Genomic DNA, 25,581 nt, shown 5'->3' with positions numbered 1-25,581 from the left:
ATTGTCCCTCCGACAACGCTCCGGCCAGTCGTTTACTTCATTCCTGTCAAAACTGAATTGTTGCTCTGCTTGTTATGGCCGTGCTGTCTACAGCATGTTGAACAAAAGAGGTATCTCTGACTTAAGAAGATTTGTTGAAGACTTCTGGAATGATAGAAAAGCAGTTTCGCGTAGGATTTTGCGTACGTGGATCGTTTTATATGGCTTATCAAAAGTTTCGTAGATTTGCTGCTGTATTCCCCATATTTGTCCCCCTTAATTAGAAAGGACAAGAGAATTACTCTGGTTACAGATTAACCTGGATTTGTGGATAGCATTCTATATGTGTGTTGTGTAATAAGTTGTTAAATTTGAAGATTTACCAACAAGCAATCTAGTACTGTGCACTAAAATATAAGGTATTTTTATTGTGATATTATTACATAATTATAAGCTTGAATGGCTTGCATTATGTTTTGTGGTACTATGTGGAAAGCATTAATATGATTTCATTTGTCTTCTTTTCAGAAATCTCATTTGTCACAGGTCACTGGTATGGAAATTTACTTGAAGAAGGACTTCCTGCAATATACTGGCAGGTATTGTATGAGGTATAAGTCGATAACTGTTCTATCGGTAGAGCCCCTTGGACCTGGTGTGACCACGCATGAGGTCGTGGGAAAACGTCAGTTCGCTTATAATGTCAGTATGCTTTGGTTGCACAGTTGTTACGATGCACCTCAGTTATGTGTCGTACTTTGGGTCGTAACATACGTCAACAATGAACAGCCAACGTATTTACTTGTTTTGGCACTCCTCTTGTACGTCCCCACACAGCAACCATAGGTCGTGTAATTCTCAGTTGACAGGTTTTTACGTCCGCACAGACGCCAGAACGGCAGGCAGGTTCGCATCTCCATTGTATAAGCATATGAAAGGTGATAAAACAGAGTCTTCATTAACTGTGTGACAGTGATGCTGGCGAAAAGCGTCAGCTGTACACATACTTGGCTCAATTTCGCGTCAGAATCTACTGGTCGTACGACATGGTGTAGTAGCCAGCCTGGGAATACACAAAGACCAATTCTCGACCTAGGTCCCTGTAGAGCGTCGAGAAAGAGTTTGTGAGACAGTGGTACACAGCGTACATAAGATTTACTTACTAAAATATGGCACCTACAGATTTGTGTCGGCAATAATTTGCTGTTTATTAAATCTCGGAATATACAAGTTATGTGGCCAGAATAATTCATTACGTGACAAAGTGCTGTTGCGAGGCGTGTAGATGAGGAGCTAATTCAAGTCTGTGAGCCGAGCCGAGATAAGTAACTAGTCAGTACACAACCAGACTCAGTAGCAGAGGTCCACACGAAGTCCAACTACAGCGAATGTCGTCAACTAGTAGACATCTCTGCTCATTGTTTGATAACCCTAGTACGGCAAGCAGACAACCAACTGGCTGTAACCTTCTTTTAAATATATTTTTAGTCCAAGGCTAGAAGAGCGTAGATGGAACAGTGAAAGAGCTCTGCGCTCCGTTACATCATAGGTGGTTTATTGTGTTGTCACACAGTTTATTTGGGCATTGAGGGGACGGGTGGTAACGTTATTTTGTTGAGCCCTTGTATGGTTTGACTATTATGGGTGCAGACGAAAGTGGTGAGTGGAGGACAATGAAACAAGAAAACAGTCCTAGTAAACACAGGTCCAGAAACCAATGGTTTCCCGTGTACGAGATACACACAAGTCCAGTCATACTTATATTGCAACATTGTCAAGTCTGAGGCTACGCTTATGCTGCAGCTTCCCAGTTGGCACATCGCTGACGGTAAGATGAATGCGTTGGTGTGAAGTGGAGAGTGTCCTTGAAGCAACAACATTGACAGGGCCACATTTCCTAACTGCATGAGTTACTGGTCGTGTATACCTACATTTTCTGCAACACAAGCCTATTGGACTATTTGCATGATATTCCCAACTGTGAAGGGATACATAAGTGGTACACTTCCATGTGGCTGTTTGGAAATACGTAACACGAATCTTCGACAACAAGTGTATCGGTAGTGGCTAGCCAATACCATGGCCTCCCAGGTCCCCCGGCTTGAACCTGTCGAATTTTTTTGTGTGGGGCGATGAACTACGGGAACGCATAGTGGATGGTTGTCATTGCATTGGGAACACGCCTGGGATTTTTGAATGCATCCGTGCATCGATGAAAAGACGTGCTGAAGCCGGCCTTCACATGAACAGTGGTCATGTGTTTGTCTTCAGGTGCATATCTGCAGTCTGATTCCTCGAGGACTATGTTGTAACATGTTCATGTATTCAGTAGAAATACATCGTATCGGGAAAACCGTTCGTTCTGGACCTGCTTCTTAGGATTATTTGCTTGTTTCACTGTCCTCTACTCGCACCTCTAGTTTGTACCTGTACTCTCGAGCAGGCGAGGCACACAGCCTTGCGTATGTGGCGCTTGGTGGCGTCGTTGCTGTTGTACGCAGAGGCAGTCGATTGAAGCGTTGGGACACACGTTTTGTGGAAATCACTAACATCCGAGATCAATTTTTATTGACGTCGAAGCCCCTACACAGGCGGATTTTACTTTTAAAGTGGTCTGTGGACTATCCAATCACTCATATGAGGGTAACAACAGGACACTGGCAGCATTAATTGATGCAAACAACTCTTAATGTCTTCAGTGGCAATTAGTCAAGAGCCGAGAGGTAATGCGTGAAGCCTTCAACTACTATAGTAGCAGAATATTATCAAATAACATCCCAAAAATCCCTTTGGTCACATGCAAAGACTCTCAGTGGCACCAAAGTTAGTGTCCAGACGCTAACAGAAATTGAAGGCGGCAAAACAAAAATAGAAATGTCGAGCCCCGTTTTCAAATGATGCTTCACAAAGAAGATCCAGGATTACTGCCCCAGTTTAATCCTTACAGCACTGCAAAGATGAATAATACAGATATTAGTAACAGTGGCTTTGAGAAACACACAAAATCGCCAAAACCGAACAAGGCTCCAGGGCCCTATGGAATACTTATGCGATTTTATGCAATATATATGGCTACTTAGCCTTCCTTTTGACCATAATATACTGTAGATCTCTCGATCAAAATCGGTGCCCAGAAGTTGGCAGAAAGTGCAGGCCACATCCATCCACAAGAAGGATAGCAGAAATGATTCACAATGCTACTGTCTAAAATCATTTATATCCATACGTTGTAGAATCTTATAACATATTCTGAGCTCAAACGTAATGATGTATCTCGAACAGAATGATCTTCTTCATGTCGACCATCACGGATTCCGAATTCATCTGTGATGAAAATCCAACTCCAGTTTTTCTTAGACTGGCTGGTTCGTTTCTCCACAGTTGGAGCTCAACGATGCTTCAGCTAATATCTAGCTGAATGTCAGTCGCAGTGAACGCAGTGTTCACACAAATCTCTCCTCTACGTCGTACAGAGCGTTATGTGCCCTGTTCTTTACTTGACGCCAGTTCAGAGAAGAGTCCTCAATAATTTCGCTCTTGTCTTTCCCGTAGAAGAACTGTTTCGCCACCTGGGTTCTTTCGTTCTCCACGTCACGGCTTTTTTAGAACAATAGGAGCGTTCCTCTTATTTTGTGGAAACCCTCTCCGCCAATCGCAGGGGCCCTACCATTGAACTGCGTCGAAATCTCGACACTTTACTCCTTCCTAGTTCATTTCCGCCAGTCGGACGTTTTGTGCCCGCTCCAGACGCCTAAAAGTTACATGCGTACATCACATGTGTACCATTCTCTGTTCACGTGACCAGCTGTGTCACTGGTTTTGTTCGTATCCATTTGGAATTCCGAAACGCAGTTTTCTAAAGCTTCTTTCTGTCCTATTTCTGGTGGCCCATTACTTGCTCTCCAGTATGCGTCACCTGTCCAGTCGCTGACTCCCGCCAGGGTACACCCCCTAAGAGCTTTTTGTGTTGCTTTCCATGGTGCAGTCTCTGCTTCTCCCCGCACTCGCTTCAACACAAAACTTTTCCTCTCGCTGCTTGTTTCACCTTCTGTTCATTGACATGCATTATATAGGAGCGGTGTCTTAATACCGTCGACTGAGTGTCATCCCTTTTGCATTACATACTTATAGGCAAATCTGCTCATTACCGCCAAAGTAAGTTAGGTGTCATATTCACCTTCCCGTTACGATGTATAAAACTCTTATGTAAGGTGCGAAATTGACCTTCATTTATTCTGCCGTCTTACAATATCAAGTTGGCTACCACAGCTATTTCCTCACACATTCAGAATACAAACCACCTTAGCAATGTTGCCTCATGGACCTACTGCAGTTTGACAGTAGCGCGCTACTTTGTCCTGACTCGTTCCACTGATTTTGGAGGTTTGTTAATAGTATCGTAACCTTACGCCTTCCTCCAACGCAACTGTCTGCTACGCGCAGATGAGAAGTTTGATTGCAACGTTTTTAATTGGATGTGCTAGTTTTATACAACACTAATGTGGTAGCAGTATACTCAACTTTGGTGCGTTAAAAGACCTTGCTATCGTGTGTCCCTATCAAACTCCATGTGGGCTTATTTGTATTTCCGATTTGAGACTTCCAAATTACGTCATTGCCTTTCTACTTCTTCCTAACACTTCTTTTACAGTAGTGAAATTTTTCGGGTTTACACACATGAGGGCAAAGAAACTGGAATGACCTTCAGCTTTTTGTTTTTCACGACATAGGCAAATATACCGTATCCAAACTGTAATCTGAGGTGCAGGATACTGGCTTATGGGTCGAACGAAGTGGCGTTGCATTTATTCGTTTTGGGCTCACATTTGGAAGTAGCGGAGCCCAGCTTTTCATCCTGTCGACTTAGTTTACGAACTTTTAACTTTCTAAACCACTGCCGGCGAACACTGCAATGGTTCCTTGAACTTGCCACAGCTGGGCATTTTCCAATCCTTTCCAATCTGGTGCTCCTCATTAATCACCTCTGCATCGACGAAGACGCTAAAACTTCTTTGTGTTATCTATTTTCCGTAATAAAAGCGAAATTGTCAGGTGACGTTGAGATCTAGTCTACACCCACATCCACATACATTGGTGTGCAAAACTTAAGGACGAAAGTAACTTTCGCAATTGTGTAACTTTCAAGTAACATAGCTCAATGAGACTTGAACCATACATACAAAGAATTGCTACTGTATAGTACATAAGGTAATAGATAGAAATAAGAAATTAGACGAACATAATGACACTTTTATTGAAAGACACTGGTTACACTGAAGTCATCTCAATTTATAATCGTCTCCTAGACATTAAAGAGGCAACATGGTTTTTAATACGGTATGTGATCACCATGGACGACAATGCATGCTCTGCTCCCATGCTGGTAGGCAGATTGGTAAGGAGTTCTTTTGAAAGGGGATGAGATGTAAGTTGGGGGAACGGGCAGGCCGGTCCCATCGCCGAATATCCTTTCGTTCCAAGGCTCCTTCAACTAAACAGACTGATGCGGTCGCGCATTGTCATCCGTAAAAACGAAGTCAGGGCAGAATGCACAGCTGAAAAGACGCGCATGGGGTAAGAGTAGGGCCATCGCAGCCATGTCCGATATCGACTGGCTCAATATTTTGCTATATCTCTTCTTGCAAGAACGGCCAAGTCGGGGACAAGCATGGCTTCGAGGATCCAATAGGAGATTACCTAGTTCAGATGAAATTGTACAATGGGAAAGTTTCTTCGAAGGATCCCTCAATGTACTGGAAGGGGAAAGAAATGGAATTAATGATCAGTGCGGAACGGGATTCAACGATTATGCAGCATGTAAATGGTCTCATAGCAAGCGCCAGCCAATCTCTACAGGAAAAGGGTGCAATCCTCCAACCCCAGCGAAAAAGGTTCTATGCCTTTTCATATCATATAATTGCAGTAGGCTTTACATTAACACCAGATATTTTTAAATTAATACCCACACTAGTAATCATATTCTTATTTTGATTTAAAGTTGCGAGTTCTGTTTCACTCGAGTTTGTTGGGAAAGCAATTCTAGGATTTCGAGCAATTACTTTTGCAGAACAATGACAATTCTACTGCCATGTGGCAATAAATCAAATTCGGATGGTGTCATATACAAAAATGGCCGATCAACAGGAATTTCAGCTAAAAGAGTAATCATAAATACTGCATTTTCATGAGTAATTACTACTACATCTGGGTCTTCAGCTCCCATGGAGACTACTAGTATAGATCATAAATTTGATTTTCCTGCTATTTGGAAAGCATGGTATGGATATCAAAATAATGAGGATGCCTTTTTAACTACAGTACCTGCTCATCAATTTAGGCAGCATATTAATCTAAAATACTACTATGCATTTGTGTCAAGTACAAAAGAAAAAGGTTTACATAACTGGGGTGGAAGTGTGTACAATCATGTATTTTGGAAGTAGATACGGATGCTCGCACTGGGAGTATCATTGTTAATTATGAATATAAGCCTACGTTAGCGTTTGTTAAATCTCCAAAACCATCTAATGTCGATATTTTCCCTCTTACATCTAACGCTCAGGGGGTACCTCAACGGTACACAATCAGTGGTGACAAACACTGTTATCCTGGAGAGTGTACCGTGTTCAAAGATTGTAAGGTCAGCATGCCCATGCAACATTATGCCTTCCTACACCATAACACCTGGACCAACTGTCGAACAATGCCGGACGACCCTCATACAGCGAGAGGTGGGAACCCGCAATGCACCCAGTAACATTGTCGATCACGATCGTTTCGGCAGTCAAGATGTGGTGTGGGTAGGCATAATCTTGCATGGGCGTACTGACCTCCAAATCTTTGAACGCTGCAAACTCACCCGTAAACGTTATTGTGACACTGTACACCTTCTCCATGTGCGTCTTTTCAGGGGTGCATTCGACCCTGATGACTTTCTTACGGATGACAATGTGGGACCGCTTCGAATAGTGCAGGTGGAGGAGCTCTTTGTACAAGAGGATATTCAGCGAATGGACTGGCCTTCTCGTTCCCCGGACTTAAATCCCATCGAGCACGTGCGGGATGCGTTTGGGAAACGTCTGGTGGTGCGTCCACATGCACCGACGACATCCAGAAACTGTGAACCACGTCGGTGGAGGAATGAAACGCCCTTTCGTAAGAACTCCTTACCAACCTTGTGTCCAGAGGAACATCACAAATCGCAATCTCTTCAGTGTAATTATTGTCTTTGAATAAAAGCATCAGTTCTCTTCCTCTCATTGCACATGTCTTTCAGTTACTTTCTGTACTATGCTGTGGAGTTCTTTCTATGTATGGTCCAAGTTTCATCGAGCTGTATTATTTGGAACAGGCCCATCATGGGGAAGTTTTTTCGTCCCGTAGTTTCGCACACACTAGTGTTTATACTACACAAGCTACTGTATAGTGCATGGCAGATTGTACATCGTACAAATACACTCCTGGAAATGGAAAAAAGAACACATTGACACTGGTGTGTCAGACCCACCATACTTGCTCCGGACACTGCGAGAGGGCTGTACAAGCAATGATCACACGCACGGCACAGCGGACACACCAGGAACCGCTGTGTTGGCCGTCGAATGGGGCTAGCTGCGCAGCATTTGTGCACCGCCGCCGTCAGTGTCAGCCAGTTTGCCGTGGCATACGGAGCTCCATCGCAGTCTTTAACACTGGTAGCATGCCGCGACAGCGTGGACGTGAACCGTATGTGCAGTTGACGGACTTTGAGCGAGGGCATATAGTGGGCATGCGGGAGGCCGGGTGGACGTACCGCCGAATTGCTCAACACGTGGGGCGTGAGGTCTCCACAGTACATCGATGTTGTCGCCAGTGGTCGGCGGAAGGTGCACGTGCCCGTCGACCTGGGACCGGACCGCAGCGACGCACGGATGCACGCCAAGACCGTAGGATCCTACGCAGTGCCGTAGGGGACCGCACCGCCACTTCCCAGCAAATTAGGGACACTGTTGCTCCTGGGGTATCGGCGAGGACCATTCGCAACCGTCTCCATGAAGCTGGGCTACGGTCCCGCACACCGTTAGGCCGTCTTCCGCTCACGCCCCAACATCGTGCAGCCCGCCTCCAGTGGTGTCGCGACAGGCGTGAATGGAGGGACGAATGGAGATGTGTCGTCTTCAGCGATGAGAGTCGCTTCTGCCTTGGTGCCAATGATGGTCGTATGCGTGTTTGGCGCCGTGCAGGTGAGCGCCACAATCAGGACTGCATACGACCGAGGCACACAGGGCCAACACCCGGCATCATGGTGTGGGGAGCGATCTCCTACACCGGCCGTACACCACTGGTGATCGTCGAGGGGACACTGAATAGTGCACGGTACATCCAAACCGTCATCGAACCCATCGTTCTACCATTCCTAGACCGGCAAGGGAACTTGCTGTTCCAACAGGACAATGCACGTCCGCATGTATCCCGTGCCACCCAACGTGCTCTAGAAGGTGTAAGTCAACTACCCTGGCCAGCAAGATCTCCGGATCTGTCCCCCATTGAGCATGTTTGGGACTGGATGAAGCGTCGTCTCACGCGGTCTGCACGTCCAGCACGAACGCTGGTCCAACTGAGGCGCCAGGTGGAAATGGCATGGCAAGCCGTTCCACAGGACTACATCCAGCATCTCTACGATCGTCTCCATGGGAGAATAGCAGCCTGCATTGCTGCGAAAGGTGGATATACACTGTACTAGTGCCGACATTGTGCATGCTCTGTTGCCTGTGTCTATGTGCCTGTGGTTCTGTCAGTGTGATCATGTGATGTATCTGACCCCAGGAATGTGTCAATAAAGTTTCCCCTTCCTGGGACAATGAATTCACGGTGTTCTTATTTCAATTTCCAGGAGTGTATTATCGACTTTCTTTGCTATTCCATTCACGTACTGAGAGAGTAAAAAATGACTAAATGCTTCTGTATGTGTCCTCGCCTTTCTTATCTTATTCCCATGATGTGAATGCGAGATATACATTGTTGGGAGCATAATAATCACACAGCCTTAGAAAAGAGGTTATCTAATTTTACCTAACAGAGATTCGTGAGAACTACGTCATCTTTCTTCCAAGGATTCCCATTTAAGTTCTGTGACCCCTTCTGTTCCACTTTCGTATGGGCTACACGGAGCTGTTACGTTTCTGAATTCCTTAGATGTCTGTTGTCTTGCCTATGTAATAAGAACTCAACTCGTTTGAACAATACTCTCCAACTGATCGCAATAACGGCTTGTATGTGGTTGCCTTTACACATGTATTTAATTTTCCCACAATCGTTCCAACAAATCTGTCTTCCATTCGCCTTCCCTAATACTGACAACGCGATTGCTCCATCTGATGTCGCTTCTTGTATTACCCCTAACTGGTCATACGATGTGACATGCTCAAATTGTCCACCACTAATCTCGTAATTAGATACTGTAGGCTTCTTTCTCGTTGCAGCAGGCATCATCTTAGATGTATCCACATTTAAAGAGAGCTGCTGTTCATTAAATCAAGCGAAATTTTGATCAAATTCTTCTCCGTTTTCTTACAGTCGTCCGAACCAGGTTTTTAGTCGGATATTCCCGAAGCCAGTCACATATTTGCGGAAATAGTATGCTCGTATCTTGCTTAGTTGCCGATGATGTGGTATTGTGTCGAAGGCGCTGGGAATTGTAGGAAGACCAAATCTACCTGTGCACCTGCATCCATTGTTTGCAAAATTTTTGTGTGAATAAAGCAAGCTGTTTCAGACGAGTGATTTTTTTGAATCAGTGTTTGTTCTTTGAGAGAAGCATCTTTACCTCCAGAAACTTCAAAATGTTTGAGATTGGAATATCATCTAATATCCCACATCAGAAGGACGTCAGCGATAATTGGCCTGCAATTCGGACCATCCGATCTTTTATCTTTTTTGTAAACAGGAGTGACTAGCGCTCTCTTCGTCGCACACGATTAATCGTCCGCTGGTGATGCTCGATAATATGAACTAGGGAAGGAGCTGTTTCCGCGGTATATTCAATACAACATTCAACTGGAATTCCGCCAAGATCTGGTGCCTTGTTCGTTTTAAGTAGTCTACTGTTTTTCAGTACTGAGGGCGCAAATATCGATACCTCTCATTTGTAAGTCTCTGCAACGGTCAGTTGTCTGTTGTCTTCATTTTCGACACCAGACGGATCTACGAGAGACTGAATGGAAGGTTTAGATCCCCTCATTGATTTTACGTTTGAATATAACTTCCTAGAATTTTCTGACAATCCTTTCGCTGGGAACTGGCCTTTCTTACTGATGCTCGAGTTGCTGATAACTTTCCTCTAAGTTTCCCTGTAGTCTATTGCAGAGAGTGTTTTGTTGTTTGTTTTCGCAACGTTCTACGAATGGTACTATTGAAACAGGATCGGTCTTTGAGGCCTTTTATTACTTTATGTGGAACGAACTAATCAAGACCACGGTTTATAACGTGTTTCAGCTTTCACCAGAACTGTTCTCCGTTTACCAGATCGGAACTAAATGTTCTCAGTTCATTCTTTAAACAAGATGATAATGAGTACCGTTTCGGCCAAACAAATACTCTACCAGCTCTCCTGATGACATTTTTGCCTTCGGTGACCATTGATACTGTAATGGCATCATGGTCGCTAATCCCCCCATTGGTGATACTCTCGAGAAGATGAGGCCTGTTTGTAGCTATAGCCTATACGAGGTGTAGAACGTTGTTTGTGGAAGCTCTCGGACGAAGTTTTCAGTATCACTGCACTAGACTGTTTGTCCTTACTGCCGATAACATAAGCGTAGTTTTCCCTGTTGATACTGAGCAGGTTGAAGTCACCACTAACTGCTATCTTACACTCGGGGTATTTACATGCTGTGGAATTTAGTCTACCACTGAATAACTCTAAGTCTAGTGGTCGGGAACTTAAGTCTAGCGGCCCTGGTTACTGTTGCTCACATTAATTTCCAGTCGGATTTATTGTGGGCTACCCTACACGTAATGTTTTGCTCATCACTATAAACAAACTTTCTCTTGAAGAGTCCAATCTATCCTTCCGATATGTGTTGTCAAAAATTTCCATACTCTCTATTTTGGGTTTCAGCTAACTCTTAGTTCGTGTTATGTTGTCGGGTCGACAACATTCTGCGAGACACATGAGTTCTGCACTTTACTGCAAATACTCTGGCTGTTAACAATCTATATTTTGAGATTCTCTCTCTCCATATTTGTAACTTCGTCTGTTCCGTGTGTTGAAATACCTGGTCTATCTAATGCTTTTTTATCTCAGAGATTCGTCAAAAAACCACGATTTTCACACATATTGTGCCACACAAGTTGCAGTTTCTGGTGTACAATGCACACCTGACCTATAAAAGGCAACTTTACTAGTTTCAGCTGTGTATCATAGATCATGAAATCTACTGCCGATGTCGTCACAGACGTGGTGTAGTGTCTGCATCAAATCCTCCACTCTCCTCCAGACCAGAGGGCACTGATCAGCCCTCAGAACCATACGTCAGATTGATAGTTGTGCAGAGACCTCGCTAGTGTGGCTAGCTGCCGTCAACACTTCTGTCAGTCACCATAGAAAGTTAAGAATAGCCTCAGAATACAGGTGACAGACATTGTTGATGACAATGTGAGTGACGATCTGTAGCTGGCTGCAACTTGCTCTCTCAGTTGCTCCCTGGATGACCTCTTCCAACTGATAATAGTTCCCCCCAGAATACACACCAAGTGCATATTTGGTTCATATCTCTGCCCCCCTCCCCATCCTTGATGGTAAGCCCACCGGGCAAAATATTAGTCACCTCTGTGTGAACACACAGACGAATTGTTAAGCCATCACAGATGGCGCAGCGACTGAGTCACATGTTCACTGGCACTCGCGCTGCCTCTATGTGAGCATAAGGAAGTAGCGATCAATGAGATATTCATGTTTCAGGCAGACATAATTCATAAACATAGGTAAATGTAAGGACGTGAGAGAGTGTCAAAAAGGGGCAGTCGTGTTTGGCCATGCCAACACCATAACGTGTGTAAAGTTGCTGGATTTGTTGGTGTTTCACAGTGGGCTGGTCAACGTTTCTAAAGAAGTGGTTTAACACACGTGGCCACGAAACACAACGTCAGAATTGTGATAGGAAAAAGCTCCCGACTGAGAGGATCCGGAGACGCGTTTCAGAGCTTGTGAATCAAAATCGCTTCCAAATCTCATAGGAACTGCTGCTGCAGGCAATGAATGAAGGCCCATCCCCACCTGAGAGCGAGAGAACATTGCGATGGAAACTACACACAATGAACTTCTGGAGACATTCGCCTCGCAAGAGGCCATTGCTCACACAGAGACAAAAAGATGGTAATAGTTAAGTTAATCAGTCAGAAAGAATATGTGACTCGTTTTCTGAACACATCCCCACCATGATACATCTTGATTCGCCTGCAAAATCACCTGCCTTGAACCCTACAAAAAATTTGTAGGACATATTGGAACAACGGGTAAAACACTGACATCAGCATCCCCGCAATGGAATTCCACAATCAAATCCTCAGCAACTGGTTTAACTTGGATTCAATGCACGGTACCTGCAAACTTTTGTGCTCTTGTTCTAACCAAATCCAGATGGTTATCAAGTCCAGGGGCAGAACTGCATGGTACTAAATGATGCGTGTAATGATTTCTCTAGGGGTAACTGATTTTTTATCTGGTGAACTTATTTCCCTAAAAGGGGCTATCATACAACTACCACTACCATTAACAGCCCTTTTTTTCCTGTCTATGGATGCCCTGACCGCAACAGAGACTGCTGCATGAGTAGGAATGGCAAAGCCCACTGGCTTTCTCCTGTTATCAACAGGAGGCAATACCTTAAACGTTTTTAGTACAATTATTGGGCTAGCCTTTGGTCATTTTCTACATACAACCTTCCTCACAAAACAGCTCAAGATCTGGGCTCATCCAAGTGGATGGAGCGTTGATTAGATGGAAGGGGATAGACGAAGGAATGTACCATGTTCTGATCAAAAGGTCCACAGTAACATTTGTTTGAAGTGATTTTGGGTAACCAAGCAAAATGCATATCAGGATCACTGGCTTGGAATTTTAGGTCTGCTCCTTCCAAATACTGTGCCATCTCTCATGACTCATTAATACACCACCCCTTCCTCTCTGGTTGATATAGTCACACAAGCTACTTCATAATCCAGAGGTAAGTGTCCTTCTCCATCTATGATGTGGGACCAGTGATTACTTTTGACTATGCATATGTCCAATTTTCATTAAACTAAAACAATTTCTATTTTGTGTGTTGATTGCTTGTTGCCTCATATGTGGCGAACACGTAATGGAAACTTTGGCAGTTGCTGTGACTGATCTGCTCTGAATAATCTGCAGTCATTGTGAATTTGAGTATTTAACCAAAAACTGAAAATTGAGAAGCACAAAACATTTTCTAATATTTTATATGGCATTAATTTGATTTTTCCACTGACTAAGCAAGAAAATGGAAGACTACTTGAGAGACACAAACATTCAGTTGTAATGCTGCTGATAGCTCATTTGTGGCAGGACTAATGCATTTATTTCACTGCCAAAATTTTTTTGGCAAGTCTTTCATTAAAGATTGAAGCACATACCAATATTCATGAAAAAATATTACAGAATTACCCAGTGTGGTACCTGGAAGTGGTCTCTACAGGCAAAACAAAAAGGTTTCCAGGTAGACATAAAACAATATCAAGTTATTTTAACAAACATAGAAGCATAGCTTCATGGAAAGTCCACTGATTTACTAATTGTCTGAATAAAGAACATAAAGCTATTCTGAAGTTATATGAACTCTCTCTCAAATTTGTGGCAAACCAACAAATCTAGAAGTTACTTGTCAAGTGTGGACCACCTTCACTTTTGAGTGGAATCAGCAAAAATTTGAAGTACTGTTGAACCATAAGTGAATGGCTCTCCATTAATCACAAATACTAAGTTTAATGGGCTGGCAGATACCAGATCCTTGTGCCTGACAGAGACCAAGTCGTATAGACAAAGACTTATTGCTGACTGATGGCTGCTTGTTGCCACAGTGAAGGCATATGGTGTGGATTAAAGCAGTGGCTAGAACTGGCTTTCTGAGGCTGTGCAGCGGCCTAAATTTTACATGGGCAGATGGATATATCATGCCTACTTGCTGGCACATGATTCCGCAAAAGTGAGTAGTGCCATGTTTGCTGTACATCCTGGTCATGACAGAGGTAACTCCTGTGGGCAGAGGGAGCTCCACTTCTTACGGTGGTGGCTGTCAGAGTTCCCCGTGGAATCAGCCTTGTGTTACTGCTGCCCTACAAGGATGCTGAGGCTCCAGAAGATGCTATCCTGCAAGCCAGCACATCGGCAACCCCTACAACTTGCATGTTATGCTTGTGGACTAAATGTCCTGATAAAACACAGCTTCCTAGAAACCCAGCTGCTCTAACTCTCTGCGTAACATGTAGTTGTGACCTGAGAAACTTTTCTTCCCAAAGATTGAGGTTGAGACCGGTTGCCTGCATGGTTGATGGGCCACTGAGGATTACATTGTCTGTTCAAATGCTTGAATGAGCAGAAGGCAGGCCAACCAAGATGGGTCATTGAGTTTCAGCAAGTTGTTCCTAAATCCCTCGTCAAGTGAATGCACAAGGATCATGTTTGTAACAAAAGCATCATCAGCATAGCATTGTTTACACTTCAAACTGGTGCAATGGAAACAACAGTCACAAGAAATAAGAAATACCCTGTAACTGCACTCTCCATTCTCAGTATCTTTTTGTGATAGCTAAAAAAATTTGTGGCAGGTAGTGGCCACATGTACCTGGGAATCAGAATACTCTGCTAGTTTCATTTTAAGTTAATCATATGACAAATTTTTGGGTCTTACCTCTCTGTTCGACTGTTGACTGAGTCTATAAACTGTGACACCTGAACAGGCTGGCAAAAAGGCCTGTTGCTTGATACCATCTGAAATTCCATGTGCAGTGAAATGCTGTTTCAGGTGTACGATATAATTGGCCCAAGATTCTATCTTCATATCAAAAGCAGAAAACAGTGGTAGTGCTGACCAGAACACTTTCACTATAGAGTCAGTCCATGCAAGTTTTCTGGATACCTCCAGTGGTATGGTGCAGCCAACCATCTTCTCCAATATCAGTGCTGCATTTTTTTCAATAATAAGAGAACTTGGGTGGCCACAACTGTGTTGACTGCAGCCATAGTGAAATGAAAGTTGGATATTAGGCCACCAGTGACATGATATGAAAACTCATGGAAAAGTCCAAAAATCACTGTCAACTCAGGGAAACATCAAATATACACAGATTTTTATAATGAAAACCTCATTGCCAGTGACTAGTGCCCTTATGGGGGCTACACAAGCAAAACAAAATTCCTAGGTGGACATAAAACAATATCAATGTTATTTTAACAAATATAAAAGTCTTGCTTCACAGAAAGTTCACTGATTGTACTAATTGTCTCAATGAAGATTGTAAAGACATTCTGAAGTTATACAAATTGCCTATTTAGTTTATGGCAAACTGACAAATCTAGACATTAACTTTCAGTGTAGACCACTATCACCATTGAGTAAAATTAGTACAAACAGATGGACTGCAAGTAGACAGCTGTCTGTTAATCACAAGTACTAAGGTCATTGAGTGATTAAATACGAAGTCCTGGCACCTGAGTCCACAGAGGCCAAGTTGTAGAGGCAGAGGCCCATAGCTGACTGATAACTGCTCATTGTTGTGAGGAAGGCATGTAGCATGGATTGAGGTGATGGCTGGAACTGGCTTGCTGAAACCTTGCAGTGTCAGATGGATATGTTATAGCCTACTTCCTGGCATGTGGCACAGTGAAGGCAAGTAGTGCCATGTTCATCAAGCCTCCTGGTGGTACGCTGCTAATAGGTGAAGGTAGTGCCACATGTCATGAGAGTGACTGTCAGATTTGACCATGAAAACAACCTTACATTGTCCTCTGGGGTGTTGGTGAATGGCTACGGAAGTGGCCTGTAGGCAGGCACATTTCCAATCTCCAGAATTTGCACGTTATTTTGGTGGACTAAATGTCCCAATGCAGAACCCAGTAACAAAAATATTTATCTCATCCCATAAATTTCCCATAGCATTAATATTGTGCAAAAAAATTTGAGAAGTGCATACAATAATTTGAAATTCTTTGGAATGTATTCAAAACAAGTATACAGAGGCCTTCTTGCATGAGCAAATGCATTGTCTTGCTTTAATAACTTATGTTTGAAGAGTACATGAACTACACAGAAAAGTGCAAATTATTCTCAAGTAACCTTTCATAGTGCCTACAATCAGTTGCCTGTATAGAAAAAAGTAGTTAAATTAGCCAATACCAGTGACCTATATTTGGAGTTTCCATCAACCGACACTGTGTTTTTGTCAACCAGTGGGATCTGTAGCTTCTTGTGCTGTACCTGAAAGTAAAGAAGAAATATAACACTAATTGAGTTGTACAGTTCTAGGTGAGGAAATTGGTCACAAGCTGATTTAAAGAATCATTTTTATGTTATACATCTATATTCACATTCATATTCTCTAAACCACAGTGCAGCACATGGTAGAGGCTGAAGTGATTTCAAAAAATCCCAAGACTGCCAGTTACAGATGTAAACCCCACTCCTTACAGAAAAGTAAATTGTAATAACTTTCTACTGCTGTGTCAGGACATTAGCACAGGCTGTCCGCTTGTTAACCAGCCTACACATCCTGTGACAACAAATGAACCCCATTTTTCTTTCAGAGGCACCTTGAGAACATCTTGTATCAAATTGTAATGTCACAATGTCCTGACACATTTTATTGATTACTTCTCACAATTCTTGCCTTATGCTGGCGATCATAATCATGAAATAGCCATGGTAAAATACCACACTGTCTGTGCTGAAAGACAATCCCTTCAGTACAGTGTTGCTGTGATGCATGTGAAACTGTGGAGTAAAGTATTGTGAATGGCTGCTTGCCAGCTGAGATGGAATTTCAAATCTGTCATGTCCACCATTATGTGTCATCCACGTCCCTTAAGGCCATGTCATTTTAGTAAAATATAGAAGGAAAGCTGAAAAATGGAAGGAATATATTAAGGGTCTGTATCAGGGAAACAAATTGAGAGCAATATTATAGAAAGAGTAGAGGAAATAGGTGAAGATGATGTGGGAGATTTGAGACTGCAAGAAGAATTTGACAGGCTGAAAACCTAAGTAGAAACAAAACCCTTGGAATAAATGACATTCCCTCATAATTATTGAGATCCTTGGAAGAGCTAGCTATGACAAAATTATTACACATGGTGTGCAAGATACATAAGACAGGCAAAATACCTACAGGCTTCAGGAAAAGTGTAATAACTCCAATTCCAAATAAGGCACATTTGAACACCACCTAACCATCAGTTCAATATGTCATGCTTGCATAATATTGACAGAGAAGAATGGAAAAACTGGTTGAAGATGATCTCAGGGAAGAACATTTCGGTTTCTGGAAGAATATAGGAACACACAAGCAATACTGACCCTATGTCTGATCCTAGAAGACAGACTGAAGAAAGGCAAACCTGTATTTATACAATGTGTAGATTCAGTAAAAGCTTTTGACAGGGTTGACAGGACTACACTCTTTGAAATTCTGATAGTAGCAGGATAAAATACAGGAAGAAAACTGTTATTTATGGCTTTTATAGAAACCAGACTGCAGTTAACAAGAGCTGAAAGATATTAAAGGGAAGCCACAATTGAGAAAGGAGAGAGACAGGGTTGTAGCCTATCCCAAATGTTATTCAGTCTGTGAAATGAGCACGCTGTGAAGGAAACCAATGAGGAGCTGAGAAAGTGGAATAAAACTTCATGGAGAAGAAATAAAAACTTTCCACTTTGCTGATGACATTGAAATTCTGTCAGAGACAGAAAAGGACTTACAAGAACAGTTGAATGGAATGAATGGTTTCTTGAAAACAGATTACAAAATGAACATCAACAAAAATTAAATAAGTAATGGAGTATTATTGATTTAAATAAGGAAATGCTGGGGAATTAGATTAGGAAACGATCAACCAAAAGTAGTAGATGACTTTTGCTATTTCGGTGGTAAAATAACTGATATTGGCCAGAGTACAGAGGATATAAATTGCAGACTGACAACAGCAAAAAAAGCATTTCTGAAAAAGAGGAATTTGTCAACATCTAATATCAAATTAACTTTTAGGAAGTCTTTTCTGAAGCTGCTGGTTAGGGTTGTAACCTTTTAAGGAATTGAAATGTGTTCAATAAGCAGTTCAGACAAGAAGAGAACAGAAATTTTTGGAATATGGTGCTTTAGAAGAATGCTGAAGATTAGATGGGTAGATAAAATAACAAATGAGAAGGTACTGAATTGAATTCAGGACAAAAGAAATTTCTGGCACAACTTGACTAAAAAAAATTGATAGAACACATCCTGATGCATCAAGGAATTAGTAAGGGAAGGAAGAGCGTGGGGGTGGGGGCAGGGGAGGGACAGCGATCTAAAAGTTGTAGAGGAATACTAAAGCTTGAATACAGTAAGCAGGTTCAAATGGATGTAGGTTACTTTAGTTACACAATAGATGAAGAGGCTCCCAAAGGATAGACTACCACGGGGAGCTGCATCAAACCAGTCTTCCAACTAAAGACCACAACAGCAACAGTAACAACGATAACAACAGTGTAAGAAGTGCAAGCAATTAATTTGTTACCATAACAGATTTCCTTGTTCAAAGAGTATTGAAATTTGCAGCAAACAGGTCTTATTTGTAATTGCACCAACACAAAGAGGAACAAACATCACTGACTTTACTATTTAACTCTTTTTTTCTAGAAAATAGGAGTCATTTGATTGTTGAGTTAGATCTGAAAGAATAACATCTTCAATATATCATTATCATTCCAAGCTCTTGCTTAGATGCCCTCAGAAAAGCCAGCTGGGTCTTGTCATCCATAGACAGGAAACAGATATTCATTGTATTTGCAGACCAAATTTGGAACTCTCTGGGAACTATTTTTGAAATGGGCCAGGTTGCATAGCTATCTACATGTTACAACTAGGTCTTGCTAAGTGTGTCTTTCCACTAGAGACCACATTGGATTTGTCTTTGCTCATTGATAATGTGGCACTTGTTTCCTTGACTTAAAGCCCATTGTGATATGACTAGACCATCTTAATCTAAAGGGTGGACTAACAAGTCTGATTTCTCCTTGTGATGAGTTTATATTTAGTCCTGTGCGGTTTTGTACTTTGACTGTTTGTGTGTTGTGTTTCTAATATAGAAATGGAGTGCATCCAGTGTTTATCTGAATGTGGTGGACAACAAATTTAAAAGTCATAGTCATGCTGTCCTTTGTACCAGACTAATTGTAGCATGTGAACACAGTTCAAGCCTTGCTCACAGCTTCGTCTCATTGGGCAGTGTATGAGCAAGTGTTTGACCCTTCTAAGATCATACAGCAGAAAAATTGATATTATCACCTTCTTCCAGAATTTCCCTTAGAATATTTAAGTTGTTGCATTGATGGATTTTTGTATGAACTAGCAATAAATATGGTTCATTTTTGTACCTTCATGTTTGTACTATATTTAACAACATATTTTAATGGTACAAAAATATAACTACATAAGTAGGGTTTGTCTTCTAGAATGAAATTTTCACTCTACAGTGGAGTGTGCACTGATATGAAACTTCCTGGCAAATTAAAACTGTGTGCTGGTCCCGAGTTCGAGTCTCGGTCCGCACACAGTTTTAATCTGCCAGGAAGTTTCAGGGTTTGTCTTGCTTGGCTTTACTCATACCCTGTTAGCATGTGAAATAACTTTCATTGACTTTTATAATCATTTAGTCTTATACTCTCAATTATTACTATTTAGCCGCAGTGTAAATGAATTAGGTCCTGTGGCTCTGCCATGCTGCTAGTAAAATAGCTACACCGTGTGCCAAAGCACCTGCTAGATGTGTTGTTGGCTGACAGGAGAATGGGAATTGGGCATTTTGGCATGCAATGTAGCTGTTTTACTAATGGCATGACAGAGTTGCAGAACCTAATCCATTTACGCCATGGCTAAAGTGGTGACCCTGGAGCGCATCCCCAGAGTCGCAAGACCTAATTAATGTACACTGTGGGTAAAACTACATCCTTGATTTTGTACTGTTTTTAACTGATTAACAGTATTTACTAAATAAGTATTGTTCTGTGAAAGATGATGCTGTCTGCATAGGAAAATATGGAACATTGGAGTTCCTTTATTTTTTTCCCACCGATGAGGTCATTATGGAAAACAAATTGTGGCCTTATGTTTTGTGTTCTTTTTCCAAAGGAACTATCTCAGCACATTCACCTTAAGTTATTTACAGGAACCAGTGAAAGCCTACATCTGAAAGGCCACAAGGAGTTTTGAACTTCATTCCTCCTGAAAGTGAGGCCTCTACATTACCTTACTAGGTGCATGATTTGGAGATAATCATTGCTGTTATCCCTTATTTATTTATTTATAAATAAATAAATAAATAAATAAATAAACTGCTGTCAGAAAACAGTACTAAAGAACTAAAGTTAAAACTGTAATTTTCCTAATATTGGAGCTCTTAACAGAGAGTTAAAAACAACTCATCTTATGTGTTTTCAGACCATCAACATTGGATTACCATTCTTACAGACTGTTTTTATGGATGACAATACTTAAAAATGTTTAGCTATAAGTTGGTTTTAATATGTTTCTAATGTTTTGCATATATTTTATTGTGTTCATAGCACACAAAAATGCTAATGAACACCACATATTTCCATATTTACATATCTGATAGTGAAGTATTTTGGAGCAATGTTTTTAGATTAAGTGAAATGTGCTTCTATTGAATGAACATGGTACACTTTATTCAGCAAAAACCTTCCCAAGCTTGTAGCTTCTGCAGTTGGATACCTTTGTGTTGTTTGGTAATCTGTCAAATGAAAAGAAAATAACTTCAGCAATCTGATATGAACTAAAGGTTCAGCTTGACACTTATTTCCCAAAGTCTTTCCTGCTAAAGACAAGTTAGCTGTCTTATTGATTGTTAGTCACTTAGTATGACATATCAGTATATCAATGTTAAAATATGAACAAAAGAATATCTTCCAGTTTGAATGATGAAATTGTCAGTCTGGGGTATATTATGTAATGCCTATAATGTTTACAGCTTTAAGGAGAGAGGTGCAAGGTATGCACTTCTGATGTTACCTGAGGATCAGAAGAAAAGAGGTGTTATTTCAGCATCCCTTGGGAACCATGCTCTGGCACTTTGTTATCATGGAAAGGATTTGAAGATTCCTGTGACTGTTGTTATGCCTTCTGTAGCACCATTAATGAAGATCCAAGCCTGTCAGCAGCATGGAGCTACTGTTATAATCCATGGTGAAGATATGGGTGAAGCCAAAAAGGCTGCAATGAGACTTGCACATGAGAAAGACTTGACTTACATTAATGGGTAAGAAGTTTCATCCATAATGCACATCACAGCTACAAAACACTGCAGAGCTTTTACACATTGGCTATATTAACTTTTTAATTTTGTAATAATTCTTGTTTTTACACTACCTGATCAAATGTATCTGGACACCCCCTATGTAATGTGGAACTGACCACTAGATGTCATAAGAAGTGTATCCACCAGTATAAAAGGAGATGGGAAGTATTGTGTTATCAGTAGGGCAGCTGAACTAGCAGAATTGTTCAATCAGAAGCGCTCAGTAACTCAGAACATGGACTAGTCATTGGATGTCATCTGAGTAACAAATCAGTCAGGGACATTTCAATACTTCTAAAGCTGCACAAGTTGATTATTGGTCATGTAATTCTGAAGTGTAAATGCGAAGAAGCAGCCATAGCTAAATCAAGATAAGGCAGATCTCATGTAATGGCAGACAGGGACCATCTAGAATTGATGAGTGTGGTTGTAAAAATGGCATGAAAGCAGCAGAAAGAACCACCCAAGTGTTAGGGTATGGCAAATGTCTGGAGGGCATTATCTGCTATCATGTGCAGTGCCAATGGTGAAGTATGGTGGATGTTGAATTATGGTATGGGGGTGTTTTTTGTAGCTAGGGTGTAGTCCCCTTATTTTGAATAAGGAAAACACTAAATTCAGATGGACAAGACTACATTTTATAGTATTGTGTATTATGTACAGTAGAGGAACAGTTCAGAGACAGAGATTGTCTCTACCAGCATGACAATGCACCCTGACGTAAAACAGCATCTGTAAGGCAATGATTTATTGACAATAACATTTGTGAAATAGATTGACCTGCCCAGAGTGCTGACCTGAACCCAATGAAATACCTTTGAAATGAGTTATTAAGTCTACTTCACTCCAGACCCCAGTCTCCAATATCACAACCCTCTGTGGTTTGGTTCCTGATGAAGAATGGGCTGCCATTCCTCCACAGACATGCAGATACTTCATTGAAAGTGTCCACAGCAGAGTTCAAGCCATCATAAAGGCAAAGGGTGGACACACCCCATACTAATGTCCACTAATAGGTATCCAGCTACTTTTGATCAGATAATGTACACACTGCATTATATATTTTTAATGTATTAAGAAATGTACTGCAGGAAAGACAGGAACTAGAACTATTTTTATTTTATTGATCTGATATCTCACTTAAATGTTTTTGTGTTGTCAAATAATATATAAATAATGTTTATGTAATTTAGCATATACTATATACAGTGTGAGCTATACCTATTTGCATAGCAGGTTGTTAAACACATAGTATTTTTTTCTTGTTAGTTCGCTTTCATAGCAGATGTTCACTCGAAACAAGGTTGCTGCATTTTTTTGGCAACTAACAAATGTATTGTAGGGTGATTGAGGTTGCATTTCTTATTCCATGTTTTCATTTTGTTTTGCTAATATTACAGCAAGTGTTGCTATAAATTTCACATCTTCTTTTGTGTTAATAAATTGTTAGTGACTGTGCCTCTCATTTACAAAAACTTAGATGTACATGAAAACAGTTCTATGAAAAAGACTAACGTTGCTCATTTATAAAAAGAATAAAAAGCCTCCCAACATGATTGATTATGTGATACATCATCATATGTGTTTTGTTGTTGTTGTTGTTGTTGTGGTCTTCAGTCCTGAGACTGGTTTGATGCAGCTCTCCATGCTACTCTATCCTATGCAAGCCTCTTCATCTCCCAGTATCTACTGCAACCTACATCCTTCTGAATTTGCTCAGTGTATTCGTCTCTTGGTCTCCCCCTACGATTTTTACCCTCCACATTGCCCTCCAATACTAAACTGGTGATCCCTTGATGCCTCAAAACATGTCCTTCCAACTGATCCCTTCTTCTAGTCAAGCTGTGCCACAAACTTCTCTTCTCCCCAATCCTGTTCAACACTTCCTCATTAGTTGTGTGATCTACCCATCTAATCTTCAGCATTCTTCTGTAGCACCACATTTCAAAATATTCTATTCTCTTCTTGTCCAAAATATTTATCGTCCATGTTTCACTTCCATACATGGCTACACTCCATACAAATACTTTCAGAATCGACTTCCTGACATTTAAATCTATACTCGATGTTAACAAATTTCTCTTCTTCAGAAATGCCTTCCTTGCCATTGCCAGTCTACATTTTATATCCTCTCTACTTCAACCATCATCAGTTATTTTGCTCCCCAAATAGCAAAACTCCTTTACTACTTTAAGCATCTCATTTCCTAATCTAATTCCTTCAGCATCACCTGACTTAATTCGACTACATTCCATTATCCTCGTTTTGCTTTTGTTGATGTTCATTTTATAACCTCCTTTCAAGACACTATCCATTCCATTCAACTGCTCTTCCAAGTCCTTTGCTGTCTCTGACAGAATTACAATGATGCCCCTTATAATCATTTACACATTTTCCATTGCAAAAACCCAATGTATATTTTAAATGACTGTGCATTCTACTGCGGATATTTTATAATGATTATTTTTATCAAAATTGAGCCTGCAATTTTGAATCCAGTCAATTAAAATGGTGTTGCAGTTTTAGTGTTTGAAACAGGCTATCTAGCACTGTTGAATTCAGTTCAGTGATTGGCAGTGAAGTTGCTATGTTAGTTCTATTTTTTTATATTAATTAGGGAAAAATGCACTGTATTATGGCTCATCTTATCTGTTAACAAATGCACTGCAGGAATGATATACATTCATATATTAGGGATTATACTCCTTTTTATTTCCTTAACCCAACATCTCGTTTAGATACTTTAGTGGTGTTGAAGAATTATACCAATAATATTTATGTAATTTACAAAGTGAATTAAAATTTTATGTATACTGTATCAATCAAGAATCAAGAATTTTATTCACCGTAGATCATTTTACAATGATATTGGCTTCATCATACAAGATGTACTAGTACATACAGAATAATAAAATAAACTTCTGTCAATACATTATAGAATACATTTGAAGCATGGCAGTGTACCAAATTACAAAGGATAGCTTTTAAAAGTTAACGCAACAAGCCGTCTTATAATCTAATATAATATGGTATTTTATTGTTTCTAATATAAACTTTGTAATTACACACGATTAACCACAGCACAAAATAATATGTTTAACTACAGACAACTTTTAAATGCTTATATTCTCCTCAGTCATCTCAAAGAATTCTTTAATGTCATAGAATGGATGATCTGACAGCCAGATGTACCACTTAATTTTAAAAGAATTTGTATCCATCGACTGAACATGAACTGGCAGTTTATTGAACATTTTGAGTGGGTTAACTTTGTGGGAATTTCCTGTTCTCGCTAGCCATTCTTGATGAATCTTCAAAGTGATTTAACAAATGAACTACTGTACTGTAATAACTGAATAAGGAACTTAATCTTACTGGCAATTTTGCAATCTTCTTAATACTTGTAAATGAAGAAAACAAGGGAAAAAACATTTCAGGTAGAAAGAAGGTTAGAGCTTAACACCCTGTTGACTGTATTAGGAGTGACACACGTACTCAGTTGGACAAAGATAATGTGGAAAGTTGCCCACAGTCTTTACCTATAAAATAACATCACAGCACTTGCCTTTAGTGATTTAGAAACTGTAGGAAACCTACAGGAGATTGACAGAATGAAGATTTAAAGTTTCTGTACGTTCAGAAGAAAAATGAAACATTGGTAGGTGACCTTAGGTATTCTTTAATAAGTGCGGCACAAGCCACATCACACCAGACCTATAGATATTTCACTCATGTCTACTTATTGTGAGCCATTAAAAATTTTCTTGCCTGATGGGCTCCAGTCCACTTGTCATATTGCAGGTACTACCAGTTACAAGGGAAACAAGTAATGCATTTACTTCAAAGTGTCACCCAGTATAAGTATGGCATGCAGCACTACAAGGGACAAAATCCAAGAGATCTTTCTTGTATGCTGCAGAATATTTTTAGACCAATCTGATAACTTAAGGACAGCTTTATCTGGAAGTCTTACAGTATGCTACAGGGAACCTAAGACCACATGAAGCTGCACAACAAGTTGTAATCTGTAAGCATAAGAA

At 40.8% G+C, this 25,581-nt stretch overlaps 1 protein-coding gene across 1 annotated transcript in view; it reads left to right on the top strand.

Annotated features, from left to right (window-relative positions):
• LOC124721816 (L-threonine ammonia-lyase) overlaps positions 1-25,581 on the top strand; it is a 217,321-nt gene that overhangs the window by 127,914 nt on the left and 63,826 nt on the right. Inside the window, exons 3-4 of the mRNA XM_047246936.1 lie at positions 508-578; positions 21,215-21,502. Of these exons, the coding sequence (XP_047102892.1) occupies positions 508-578; positions 21,215-21,502 (359 nt within the window). The remainder of the gene's footprint in view (positions 1-507; positions 579-21,214; positions 21,503-25,581) is intronic.

The sequence above is a fragment of the Schistocerca piceifrons genome, chromosome X (assembly GCF_021461385.2).
Source record: "Schistocerca piceifrons isolate TAMUIC-IGC-003096 chromosome X, iqSchPice1.1, whole genome shotgun sequence".
Taxonomy (NCBI): Eukaryota; Metazoa; Arthropoda; class Insecta; order Orthoptera; family Acrididae; genus Schistocerca; species Schistocerca piceifrons.
This window is presented reverse-complemented; position numbering and strand designations above follow the sequence as displayed.